Source organism: Ceratotherium simum, chromosome 6, assembly GCF_057802395.1.
Source record: "Ceratotherium simum simum isolate JZ-2026a chromosome 6, ASM5780239v1, whole genome shotgun sequence".
In the NCBI taxonomy this organism is placed as follows: Eukaryota; Metazoa; Chordata; class Mammalia; order Perissodactyla; family Rhinocerotidae; genus Ceratotherium; species Ceratotherium simum.
The window spans coordinates 83,897,480-83,910,896 of record NC_141905.1 but is presented as its reverse complement, the minus strand read 5'-3'; the positions used below and the strand labels follow the sequence as shown (position 1 = coordinate 83,910,896).

At 43.5% G+C, this 13,417-nt stretch overlaps 1 protein-coding gene across 1 annotated transcript in view; it reads left to right on the top strand.

Moving 5' to 3' along the window:
* ADAM12 (ADAM metallopeptidase domain 12) overlaps window positions 1–13,018 on the top strand; it is a 176,503-nt gene extending 163,485 nt beyond the window's left edge. The window contains exons 21-22 of the mRNA XM_087433022.1: window positions 5,603–5,733; window positions 7,901–13,018. Coding sequence (XP_087289148.1) covers window positions 5,603–5,733; window positions 7,901–7,961 — 192 coding nt within the window. The 3' untranslated portion in view covers window positions 7,962–13,018. The remainder of the gene's footprint in view (window positions 1–5,602; window positions 5,734–7,900) is intronic.
* The last annotated feature ends 399 nt before the right edge of the window (window positions 13,019–13,417 follow it).

Below are 13,417 nucleotides of genomic sequence, written 5' to 3'. Positions count from 1 at the left end.
TTTTCCTGGAAAACTATCTGGGAGCTCTTTGAAGTCTAGGATGAAGGTGTGGCCCTCCGGAGAGGATGCATTTTGCCTCCACCAGGTGCCCGGGGACAGGACCAGTTTTAGGCCCCTGAAATGGCTTGGGGCTGATTGAGCCACCCAGGTGATGTGATTTCAGTTTCAGCTCCTCAAGGGCAATTTGTGGTTAGAGGTTTATTTTCCTACCTTGGTCTGCCCAGCACCCACGGGACTCTCCTTACAGTCTCTTAGGGATAGGGAGCAGCATGGATTTACTTCTAGAACATTCTTACCTGAGGTATCGTCCTTTGCAGAGCCCAGCTTTATTGGGGAGAGGTCAGGAAAAGAATGGTCTTCTATTAAACTTGGGCTGGTGTTGACCTTTGACTCCTGTATCCCTTGCGGTGAAAGGGTAGCAAAACCAAAACCCAGGTTTCCCTAATTTGGCAATTGCCTGCAGCTTCAGTCTACTACTTACCTCTCTGGGCTTCCTCCTGCACTTAAATGTTGGCCAGATAACATCTCACTATCTTGTAGCTCATTGATGCTTTTAAGAAAAAAAATTAAATATATTTTATCCAACAGTTTTAGTGGTTTTACAGAGAGGGTAGGTCAAAATGACGCAGCATGCCATATTACTGGAAATGGAAGACCCACCTCCCGACTTCGGTTAGTTCTGTAGTGTCTACATTATTACAGTTTGTAACGTTTACATTCTGTTCTATAGCCATAATTCCCACAATTTTGTTAGCCTTAGGTCTATATTGAAAGGATTCAGTGCTCATTGACAGTCTTTTTGCCACCGTTCCATTCCTTTTCTGGCTGGCTGAAGTCCATTCCGTTGTAATTTCTTCCAGAAGAGCTCTTGAAAAGTATATTCCCTGAATGTTTGCATGTTCAAAGACATTTGGCTGTTGCTTTAATTTTTCAGTGACAGTTTGGGTATAAAATTGATGGATCACACTTTCTTTCCCCGAAACTCTTGTACACGTGCTTCCTCTCTCTGATCTGGAGAAATCAGAAGCCGGCTTCTTTCTTTTTTCCTTGTAAGTGACACGATTCCATATCCTTGAAGTCCAGTGGTTTTCATAGGTTATTCCTTCCTTAACACTGATGAGTCTGATCCATCTCCCCCAGGCAAACAGTGTGCCCTTTCTATCCATAGATTTGACTCTATTTCAGAAAAGTTGTTACAACGTAAATCTCGGTATCTTTTCTGTCTTTACTGTTTGCTCAGTGACACCATTTATGGATGTGTTGTATCATTTTTGTCTGTGGTCGTTTCTGTCTGTGGTCTGTTCTCTCATTTACTGTCTAACCCCCTTGAGCTTTTGCTCATTTCTGTCAAGTAGGAACCCCACAGCCCTGTGTTCAGTACTGTCTTGGTCCTTGGTTTTCATCATTCTTTTATTTTTTTCTTCCCCTTTTCTCTTGAGTTTTGCCAGCTCCCTTTTCATTTCCTTATGTATACATTTTGCAGGGTAGGTTCTTCGTTTGCCTTTTGTTTATCAGGGTCCCTTCCTTCCTCTTTCTTTTAATTTTGTTTAGTGTGTCTAACTCCTCTTTAAAGAGGGGGGAGTTCTTCCTGGAAAACCAGTAGGAGGACAATCGGGGGAAAGGCCAGGCCAGTGCTCAGAGCCAGCTCCACGCAGTCCACTCGCCTCTCGGGGGACCCTGGGACGGAGGGCTCTGAGGGATATCGGTGGATTGGCCTTCCCTGCTTTCGGCACAGACCCTGCTCCAGGCTTGCGCAGAGGGCTGGGCCCATCGGCACACTGCTGCTCATTCAGCCTGACACACCATGGTACTCCTCATTCCTCGCTCCCGTCCCAAGCAGGGGTGGCTGGTTTTCCCCTCTGTCCTCCGCCACGTTAGCCACGGCCGGCCGGCGTCCTTTCTCATGGCCTTTCCTCACCCTAGCCTGAGGGACACTTTGCATCCATTTGCATATATTCCTTTGGGAATAAGTTTTCCTCAAAGATGGAGTTTTGCTCATTTTTGTACATTTTCTTTACTGTTTTCAGGTAGTTTCAGAAAGAAGGGGCCAGGGTCATCTTACAGATAGGTAAAAGAGTGTCCTTTTAAGAGAGCAGATTTGTTAAGACTCCTGCTTTTGCTGAATAAAGAATAAAAAGGAATTGAGGCCTTTCCCTGAGAACCAGTTGTCCTTGGTGTTATCTCTCAGTGTGTATTCCTCACGGCCCGAGACAGGCTGAGGATGGATAGTGGTGGTGTTTGTGCTGCCCTGGCCCTGTGGGAGCCTGTCGGGGATCTCTGTGGCATCTCTGGCGTTTTCCTGTGATAACATCCGGTCTTCCTGCAGAGATCTCTCCAGATAAGCAGGATGCATTTACTCTGGCTTATCATTGCAGAAGGAGATAACAGTTGAGAATTCTTTGTGATGATGGTCAAGGCAAAAAGCTATATTTGGATTGAAAACTTTGTTCCCAACCCTCTAAAAAATTTGAAATATGTGGCTATGGCTAGAACCTGAGCAGAAAATGGGGAAATGGAACAACGCTATTTAATAGCATATCTCAGTTTTTCTGCAGTATCTAAAAGGGAGAAACACGGGGGTCTGAATTCCTCATTTCCTTGTTTAAAATGAAAATAGGTCTAAAGGAATATTTATTGAGTGTGAACATCCTGGCCTACAGTCATTGCTTGGCTCCCTTCGAGTGACTCTTTGTGGCCAGGCTGGACTGGCCTTCTCTGGGCAAGCCCAGCTTCAGGTTTTGCAAAGGCAGCATGAGAAGCAGTGCCTAAAAGGGAGTGTGGAAATTCCACCCCTTCCTCCAAGGTCGAAGCAGGTGCAGCTAGTGCTTCTTCCCAAATGTTTCATGGGTTCCACATCTTCATCTGCCTGATATCTGAGACGTGAGGATGCGTCGGCTTGCACGAACTCCACTGCACCGCTGTGCTATTTTTGTCCCAATTATAGGCCTGGTGGGAAGCTGGCATCTCACCTAGGCGGCATCTGTGTGTGTGACCTGTTTCATGTTTCCATCAAAAGCATGTCCTGGGCATGGCAGGAGGAAGCAGAATGGTACCTTGGCTGATCCCTGGGTTTGAAGTCAGAACTTTCAATCGACATCTCAACTGTTTGGGCTTTTATCACTATGGTGACCATATAATTTATCCTCTAAACCAAGACACATCTAAGAGAGTGTCATTAATAATTAAACAGGGCCATAAACATAAATTGGGAATGTCCCAGGCAAACCAGAATGAATGGCCAACCTAATTATCTCCTAAATTTCCGTGATAAATTCAAATGTATTAAGATACATTGTAACATATATCTCACTTTTTCTCCAGCAGTGCAGTAAAAACCTGACATTATCTTTATTGTCAAGACTAGATACTTATTCATACTTAGCAGCAAAAATGCTATCATTTAGTGATGAATTATTTAATCCTCAAAGCCTTTCAATTTTATGGGTCCATGCATTCATTTTTACATTACACACTCATATCTTGCTCATAGTCTTCTGCCACCTTATAGGACATGCGGTTTGATTTATTGCCATAGTTTATTACCCAGAATTTGTTGGTAGGGTTACGGTGCTTTTAGCTGGTAAATTCACTCCATCAATAAGAGCTGTAGTAGGGCAGCCAACGCTCAGTGGACACTGTGCCAGGCTCTGTGCTAACAGCTTTACTCAGGGAAAGAGATTCACAGGTAATAGCTCACTTAATCCTCACATCAACCCCATGAGGAAGGCTCTATTATCATCTCCTCTCTACAACACAAAGAAGTTAAATAACTAACGTTTAGTAACTCACAGAGCTAGTAAGTGCAGAGCCTGGTTGAATATGCAAACAGGCTGACTTTAGGACTCACGCTCTTAGGCACATTCTATAGCCGTTATTCCTAGTTAAGGAATTTGCTCTATTCTATATGCTACAGCCGGTTAATGTTTCCTTAAATGAGAACTGATGCAGAAATGTCACTTTTAAGCCCATCCCTCTTCAGTGGCTCTTTCTTATTCCAATTTGCCCATTGTTCCAACTTGGCATATTTTCCATACAGCTCTGGTTTACAAACTTCTGTGGTAGCTTCCTTTGCTTTACAAAGATATGTTAAATGGTGATAATGTTGTTGTACTCTTTCAACTGAGCTCCGATTGCTGAGGAAATGTAATTTTAGTGGGATAAGTACTGTGAGAAATTCAACTCAAGTGTTTTAAAATCATCCCGTGTGTTCCTGGATGTATGGAATACTAAGTCCTGTGACAATGAATTAGATCATTTGCTTATTAGGATGTCCTGTCTCCCTTGAGGTTCTAGCAACATTTCCTGCAGACTTTCCATGCATTCGTGAGTGCTTCTCGGTTCCAAGGACCAGAGTAGGAGGTGTCTTGGCACCCGTATTCACCCTGGGCCCAAGAGGAGAGGGCTGTCAACACTTACTTCCCATCCCAGCTCCAGTGAACCCATGGACCCACCCCACCCCCATCTCATGAGTAGCCAAGGGAGGGGTCCCATGAAAACAAGTGACTTGTGGTTTTGCTGTTATACTGTTTCTGTTGTTTTTCTCGTATTTCCATTAAGCATTTTAAAATTTGTGGCATGAGGGAATGCTGATATTTTTAATAATTATCTATATTCTGGGATCTTCCTATGCATTATTTTATTTAGTTCCCATAACAAGCTATGAGATAAGTCCTCTTTTCTCCCATTTTACAGGAGAAATTGAGGTTCAGAGAGGTCAAGTGACTTGCACAAGTCCCAAAGTGTTGGTCTTTGGATAAAACCCAGAGAATTGGTCTTGGGAGTTATTTTCTCGGTTTCATCTGAAGTTCACGCTCTGCCCTTCATGCTCTTCTATTACTGACTCCCTGGCTGGTCTCTGGTCAACACAGCACCTCCTCCATTAGCTCCTTGCAGAGCTATACCTGTCTCTCAACCACTGTGTCTTGGGTTTTCCTTCTGGGCATCATTTCCCAGGTGAGTTTGTGATTCTTCGAACTAATTATTAGAAAGTATTTTGGTAGAAGAACTTTAGTGTATTTCATTGAGCAATCTGGATCGACATTTGGTATACTGACCCTACCCTGATGAAGGATGATCATCCTCATTAGCTAGGTCCTCCACAGTTGAATGAGTTCTGTTATATGATTCTGGAAAATATGAAGAAATGAATGTGATGTTTGAAAAGATTTTCACCAGCTTCTCATTTTAGGCCTTTACAAATTGAAGAGAAGCCTAAAGACACAGGATAGTGTACATCCGCTGGGTAGCATTGGCCCAGAAACACCAGCATCAACTGTACTCCCAAGGCCTGTGAACAGCATGGCATCTGAAGGCCCTCATTTGAGTGTTTGTAACTATACGAGGCTGTGGATAAATCTCTTAAAAGTTAGAGAAAATTTTGTTAAGAAGATTAACAAAGGTCAACCCCTCACCATCACCGCCACTTGTATGGGGAGAGGATGGTATCCAGAAAGTTTATTCAGGAAACGAAACCTGTGCCACACAGCAACTGACTGGGTTCTCCACATCCCGCTTTTCAGGGGACTCTGACGGCTCCTGAGGTCAGTGTCTTGTCACAGTTCACAGAGAGGGTGATCATACATGATCTTGTGGTTTATTGCAGGGAACTCGTAAGCCAAACCCTCCTCAGAAGCCTCTGCCTGCAGATCCTTTGAGCAAGACGGCCCGGCTCACCAATGCTGCCACCAGGACTCTGGGACAGCAGGAGTCCAGGCTCCACCTGGCGCCCATCAGGTTGGTGTGACGCAGCTATGCCCATCTCTTTCTCCCCTGACCTGTGTGGGGCAGCTGCACTAAGCCATGCTCTTCAAGCCATGTCAAGACAGGCAGGGGGTGGTCTAGGCCATGGTTCCTGCGCTCCCCACCCCTGGGAACAATATAAAATGGATGCAAGGGCAGATGTAACAATAACCAGGAGGCCGTTGTGAGCTTATAATCACAAGTATCACCGCGTGCCTCTTAGCAATGGCCCCAGTGTACCCAAGAGATCAAATCAAGTGGAACTAGTCCGTGTGCCTCAGAAAGCTGTGGCTGTTGATACGGGCCAGGCTGTGTCCTCCAAAGAGGCAAAGAAGAAAAGATACAAGTGGTATGATTTTATGAAAGCCAGACGCATACCTCGAAAAAATCTCACTTAGCGCTTGATAGGCTCTGCCCAGTCCCTGGGGTCCTGAGAAGTGAGGTGGGGTTGGAGGATCACAGATGAAACAAGGGCAACGTAAGAGCTAGGCTAAAGAAGGTGCTAGGTGGTAGGAGACCTGTGTAGCTGGGAGCGTCTCTATCCTGCTAACAAGAGGAATCGCCTCTAAAGACGTTTCTCCAGCTGTGGTCATTCTTACACTGTCCCGCAGAGGAGGAGGAAGGCACAGTCCCGAATCTGAACTTATGCAGGGAGGTTAACCCGGTGGTGTGCTGGAGCCAGCCCACACTGGTTTTCAAGAGCTATTAAATTTCCAGGAATTTTTTCAAGCTTGGTGTTAAACCTAGCCGCTATTAAAAAATTAAATTATATAAACTTACAGTGATATAAATTATATTAAAAACAAACGTAATAAATGCTCAAAACTCCTCACTTCTCTTTTTTGTTAACTACGTTTTACTGTTATCTACACTTTTGAGATTACACCTATTATTTCTGTATGGTGGAAATACCATCTGCTTGTGGCTCCTGCGCCTCTCTTCCGTGCTCAACCACATCATGTTGGTAGCCTGAGTATTTACACCATGGAATAAGCATATGCTACGAATCAGGCCCTCTTCCTTCCCCGCCGTGGGTAAACATTTACCAGCACACAGATGGGTTAAGCCCTCAGCCAAAACACCCCTCTGACACGCGTGCCCCCTTGGCAGGAATCTTGTTTTATGTGCTCGAAAGAACCAAAGGTAGTGTGTTGGCCAGGCTCTGGGTTCAGTAATTCAGCCTCTCTGAACGGGAAGGCACACATTAGTGATTTCATTACAGCTTTTGGGAAAAATGTTTGGCCTGTGAAAGAGATAGCTGCCTAATAAATCTCAGAGATAACGCCAGTCAAAAGGTCAGGATAGTGGTTTAATTCCTGACTGCATAGATGCAGAAAAATTGCAGAGCATTCTAATTATTTCATTGTGGTTTGTATCCTGATCTTGAAGTTACTTTTCTTGTTCAAAAGAAAAAGCACCATTTCACATGGCCATGAGGAAGAGAAGGCCCTCTTTGTGAATGCCCTCGAGCAGTGGGCTCACCTCTGCCAGGGGCTGACACCAGCACAAGCCGGTTTTGGTCTTGTCCTGGAAGGAGAAGGATGCCCCACACCTTCATTTCTGAGGGCTCCCACATGCCCAGCTTTGCTCCCCGGAACTGTGCTAATACAGTAGCCACAGCACAAGGTGGCCGCTAAAAAGTGAGATATGCTGTAAGCACAAATATACTGTGGATTTTGAAGACTTAGTACACCCAAAATGTCAACTATCTCATTAATAATTTTTATGTTGATTATATATGGAAATACTAGTACTCTGGATGTACTGGGTTAAATGAAATTTATTACTAAAATTAATTTCATCTGTTTTTTACTTTTTTCATGTGGTTACTAGAAAATACAAAGTTAGGTATGTGGCTCACATCCTTCTATGGAATGGCGCTGTTCTAGAGTCAACCTGTGGATGGGAGGTGCAGCTTTGGAAAGGGCTCCTCTAGTGGTCGTCTGTCGAACTGCTGGAAATCCTGTAGCCCTGAGCCAGTTCCCCTTTGTGATCTCCAGCCCCCAGCATGGGGCGGAGGGGGAGGTGGGATCTGAGTCTGGAAGCGCATCAGAGTGCAGGAAAAGACATCTCCAACCCAGACGTCCGTATCTGCAGAAATCGCTTTCAGGGCCTCTAACTACAATTTTGTTTTCTCCTCTCTCGATTGCTCTTGATGCAGACCCGCTCCTAAACATCCACACCAGGTGCCCAGACCCGCCCACACCGCCTATCTTAAGTGAGAAGCAAGCCGACACCTTTTTTCAACAGTGAAGACAGAAGTTTGCACTATCTTGCAACTCCAGTTGGAGTTATTTTTTGTACCAACTTTTAGAATTTTTTTTTTAATGTTTCAAACACCATTATTTTAAGAACTTTGAGCTACTACCATCGGTGCTGTGCTGTGCTATGGTGCTCTGTATACTTGCTCAGGTACTTGTAAATTATTAATTTATGCCAAATGCTCATTACCGTGCAGTGCACTGTAGTAGGCATTTTTACCATCACTGAGTTTTCCACGGAAGGAAGGCTTCTTGTGCTTTTAATAGTTGTGAACTTGAAATACCGTGCTTTATGGGATTCTGGACAGGTTGTTTACTTTTGGATCGAGGCTTTATTGGAGAGCAGTTCCCCAGCTACCCAAGGCTGTGGTTATGGTACCAAACACAGCTCAGCAGACCCCAGGTAGAACCTCGAGTGATTTTCTGGAACCCCTGATCTCAGGCCAGAGCCAGAGGCTTCAGGCCCAGGCTGTGCTTGGCTTTCCGAGAGACCCTGGCCCCTGTCACAGCTGACAGGCTGGCCCACCAGAGGCTACACCTTGAAGCTCCGGGATAGCAGGGAAGGATCTGGCTCCTGGCCAGGCTCAAAAAAAACAAACCTGGGGTTGCAGAAAGGAATTTTAAGGTGTGACCACACCAGGATAGAGGCTGGAAGACAAGGCCAGGCAGAAACTTGACCTTGAGGCTCACAGGCCACGGGCAGATTTGGCCAGCAGGCAAAGAAGTTTGCTTTATAGAAACACCAAGAACTTCTTTTCCTGGCTGCCCTTTAGATAGTGCTGGCATTAGCACTTTATTTGGGTTGGGAAAGGTGGCGTTTCTGTAGGAAAGCCACTGCCCGGGGACTGCAACCTTCGACCTCCCCGTACTGTTTGGAGCTCAGCAAATTACCACCTTGTCTTCTCTACTGTAATACAATGATTCTGTGTTCAGACAGATAGATGAGGCTTTCCATGGGACCATAACTATTTTCAGATGTGAACCAGTAACCAGATCTAGTGAATCAATGCTGTAGATAAAAATCTCCTTTTATTGCAAGGTTCAACTTATTAAAAATTAGGCAGAAGCCCTATGCTTGCAAAAACTACAACCAAATGGAATGCTGTGTTCGTTGGTATAGGCTATGTCTGCTATCCTTATTGGTAGATACTGGACAAAGACCCTTGAGTTACTAGTAAGTTCTCTTTGGGGCATCCTATTTTCCCAGCTTGGCTGCAGGAACCTTTAAAAGATGTTTTTAGCATAAAGTGAATCTATTTCTTAAACACTTGCAACCTACCTGTTGAGCATCACAGAATGTGATGCGGAAATCAATTTCCTGATCCTAAATATTCATGAAATGCAGTCTTGGGCAGCAGCCCTTTCAACCTTTTACTCTTCAAATGTCTGTCTGGGAAGCCATTTTCATGAGATCTTGAAGACGCCTTTATCTAATGTCATGAAAATTACAAAAATACTCAGACAAGGTAAAATGCCATTATGCCTCTGTCTTCTAGTGGGGTCGTATGTGACTAGTTTTCACATTAGAAGGCAATTGACAAGAGTTCCCATAATTCACTCTGAGTGTTTTATGATAAAGACTTCATCTGGGGTCATTTCAATGGTTTTTCTATGCCTTGAAGCAGAAAGACAAAATGTACCAAGAATCTTGGTTTGCCTTCCAGAAAACAAGACTGCATTTAACCTTCCCTGTGTTCCCCACGGTGTCTAGGCAACATAGTATTCATGATTGTGGATAAACTAAATAAAACCACATCATAACACACACACACACACACAAAAGGGAACCCAGCTCTAATACATTCCAACTCTTATAGCATGCATCTGTTTATTATACAATTATTAATGTCTTAAAAATGTAAAGCCATGGTAGAAAATATTACTGCTGATGAGTACATACAGAATTACTGTAATCGATATTATATAATTGTATTAAGGCCAAAACATATACTATTGAAAAGTTTACAGAATTTTTATGGTGCATTATGTGGGTATTGTCCTTATAGATGCCCAAATCCTTAGACCTGGCATTTTCGCCCCTCGTCCGATTGTGGGGAGAGGATGTGAACTGACTGTGTGTGTCTGTCCTTAGTTATAATTCCTGTGCTTCTGTTTCAGAGAACCAGGGATAGTTTGATAGTAAAGGAGGTTAACGCTGTGATCTTATACCACGTCATCAATGGCCACTTAGGGGCTGTGGCTGATGACACATTCTTATCTCTACAGTACTAACTGCTTTTATAGAGCCATGCCATTTATTTCTGGATAAGAACGTATTTAAACCTACTATCCCCTTACAATACACAGATAATATTATTAAAGGAACAATACTTCCAAGGTGCAGTATTTATCAGATGAAGCATACTTAGCAATAACTTCCATTTTAATATAACTTAGGAAAGGAACCAATAGCCAGGTTTTTTCAGGGAGAGAGGTATTCCTCCCCCTTTTTATATCCTCATAGATGGGAACAAAAATCAATACTTATATTTCAATGGCAGTCTATTTTTAATATGTTTTTAAATTTTATAGCCATGAATAATAGAGTTGATTTGAGTTTATAAGGCCATCACTGAGCAAGTCAAGGTGTCTAGACACAAAGTAGGCCCTGAGGGTGGGCACTTTTCTTCCTTCATCCTCTTAGCGTTGTAGGTTATATGACCCCACTTTACCGGGAAGTATATTGCTAATCTTCCAGGCATTCTATTTAAAAGTCTATCTCCTGAAATTTTTTGTAAGAGTTTGTTTTCCTGACACATGGAATCAGATGTGTAGCAACCAAAAGAAACAATGCATAACATTTTCCATTGTCAAAATATGCATAGAGGTTATACTTCCAGCTTACACATGTGGGATGACATCACAGAAACCACAAAAGCAACAAATTAAACTACATGAGAATAAATACTCCTGACTAGTCTCAGAGGGGACATTTTTATGCCTTTTTAACTTTATTAGGAATTCTCAGGCTGAAACCACAGGCCATTGTTCTCTGGAAAATCAATACAACACATCAATGTATCCCCTAAAAGAAAAACAGCTAAAACTCTGATCTGTGTCAGACTGTTCTTTAGGAGCCTGTGATCTCCCATGGTGCTAAAAAGAGCCTGGTGCTGGGCCAGCTAGAATGCCCGAGCGTCTTCCTGCCATTTCTCAACTGATGTTTACTAAGCACTCTGAGCCAACGAGACTCTGACAAGTGAAAGGGCGCGATGCCTGGGCAGCTCGGCCAGATCTTTCTCCTGCAACCTGACCCTTCTAGGGTCTTTCCTCATGAGGCTTATTTCATTTAAAACTTCTGCTATGGGGGGCTCCCCTAGGTGTTCCGGGAGCAGGAAGCCTAGGGCAGACTTGGTCTGGAGATCTTTCCTCACTGCTATCAAAACAATCCCAGCCAAACACAAGTGACCCAGATGAACATTACACCAACCCTCCCAGAAGTCTCCCAGTGCCAGTGCTGACCCCCGGATTGACTCTCAGACTGTGGATTTCACACACTATGGCTGGCTGGTGGAGAAGGTTGTAGCTACCATCTCTTCTCCTTCCCACCACGACAGAGGCCAGTCCTAGGCTGCCACAGTTACTCCCTGCGACGCATGAGCAGGCCCATAAACATCTGGATGCAGCCAGCCAAGGCTAATACATCTATTTGCCTCTCCTTATCACCCAGACACAGATCCCTTTCCCAAGCCAAACCCAGGGCTGATGCCTCTCCAATCTCTGCCAAATCTCTACATTTGTAGCTACTTCAGGTCAGCCAAAGTGGTGATTGCTGCAGCGTGTGGCTGCCCCCACAAGTCCACCCTTTGGACACCCAAAGCCCAACCTTCTCCAGGGCTGCAGCACGGAGCAACCCCACCATCTACCCCACCAGCCTTGAATCCAGCAGATCCCTCCCACAGACACATCACCCCACAGTGACCCCTCCCCCACCTAAAGACTTATTCTAATTAGAAGAAGGAGTTGGCCACAGAAAATCAGTTTATCTATGATCGCAAAATTCTCGACTCACCCTATAGTTCCTATTGACATCTATTTCTTTTAAACCTATTTGAAAACTCTGATAGTGATACAAGTAACAGGCTAAGAAAGGTTCGTGAGCCCCAGGCTGAGAACCATTTCTGTGCAGTGAGGGTGCTTCCAGGGCCATTTACGTACACATGCATGAACTATTTCCATGCTTTTCATAAAAAAAAAAAATCCCCTCTTCACTTTTGGGACAGCAATGGCAGTTTATAATCCAGCCATTAAGAGCCTGTTTCATGAGAAAAAACTAGAAGAAGAAAACTGCACATAAAATTATAATTTTCAATAATGGATAGTGATAGCCAGAAGCTTTAACACAATGAAAGGAATTCTCAATGTCATTCCACTCTTCCAGGTTGACTGCTCTGTAACCCACTCGGATTTTCCACATCATCTTCAAAAAACATGTCCTATGTTCTCCCTGTGATTCTCCTTCCATAAAATAATTCTTTAGTCCTCAATTTAGCATGTTTTAAAGCCAGACAAAAGAATATAAATATGTTTAATCATTTTAGTTTTACAAAGAAGTCGAATGATGTCTATGTTGATGGCCTATAAGCAGGTACTTAAGTAGGGCGGTAATAGAAAAAAATATCAAATTGGAAAGACAAAAAATCCTCTAAGAGTCCAAGGCAGGACAAGTAGTGGCAGAGCTAATTGTTCTCTCGTGCCTTCTATCAGGTCAAATTGGGAGGTTGTAGGGAAGGTCCATTGTTTGAATGTGTGCGGCAACTGTTAAGTATAACTCTGTAAAACTTGGCTACAGGCTATTCAGCACAGTACAAAGTTACAGCTCCTCAACCAGTACATTAATTTTTTAGTGCTTCATCCATTTATAATGCTTTGGTTTGCTAATTTTTTTCACATACCTTTTTATGTTACAGTCGGTTACATTTGTACACATTTCTCATATTGGGGTTCTACAGGTAACACAACCTGCTATTTCCATAGAAAAAGCCATTGTTAAGAATATTATATCCAATAAATGGTATACAGATAAATATAAAGACGTGTCTCATTCATTACTGAGAATGTTACATTTTTCTACAGGAGGATCCCCGCCCCCCCATTTTTGTATCTATATTCTCATTCACTTATAGATGCATGAGGACGTTTTGGAACAGTACATAAGAAGCTAAGAAGATTGGTGAGCTGGGAGATCAGGGGATGCATGCAGCAATCCACATGAACCAGTCAGATGATGGGGCCAGAGAGATGAAGACACCTTTTCATGTACACACTTTGGGGGGAGAGACTTGATACTTTTTTTGAACAACGTGAATACATAACCTATCAAAATAATTTTTTTAAAATTCACCTCATTTACAGAGGAGACAAATTCAAAAAGCAAGCAAGCAAGCAGGTGTAGAAACATCTACATCAGACTTATC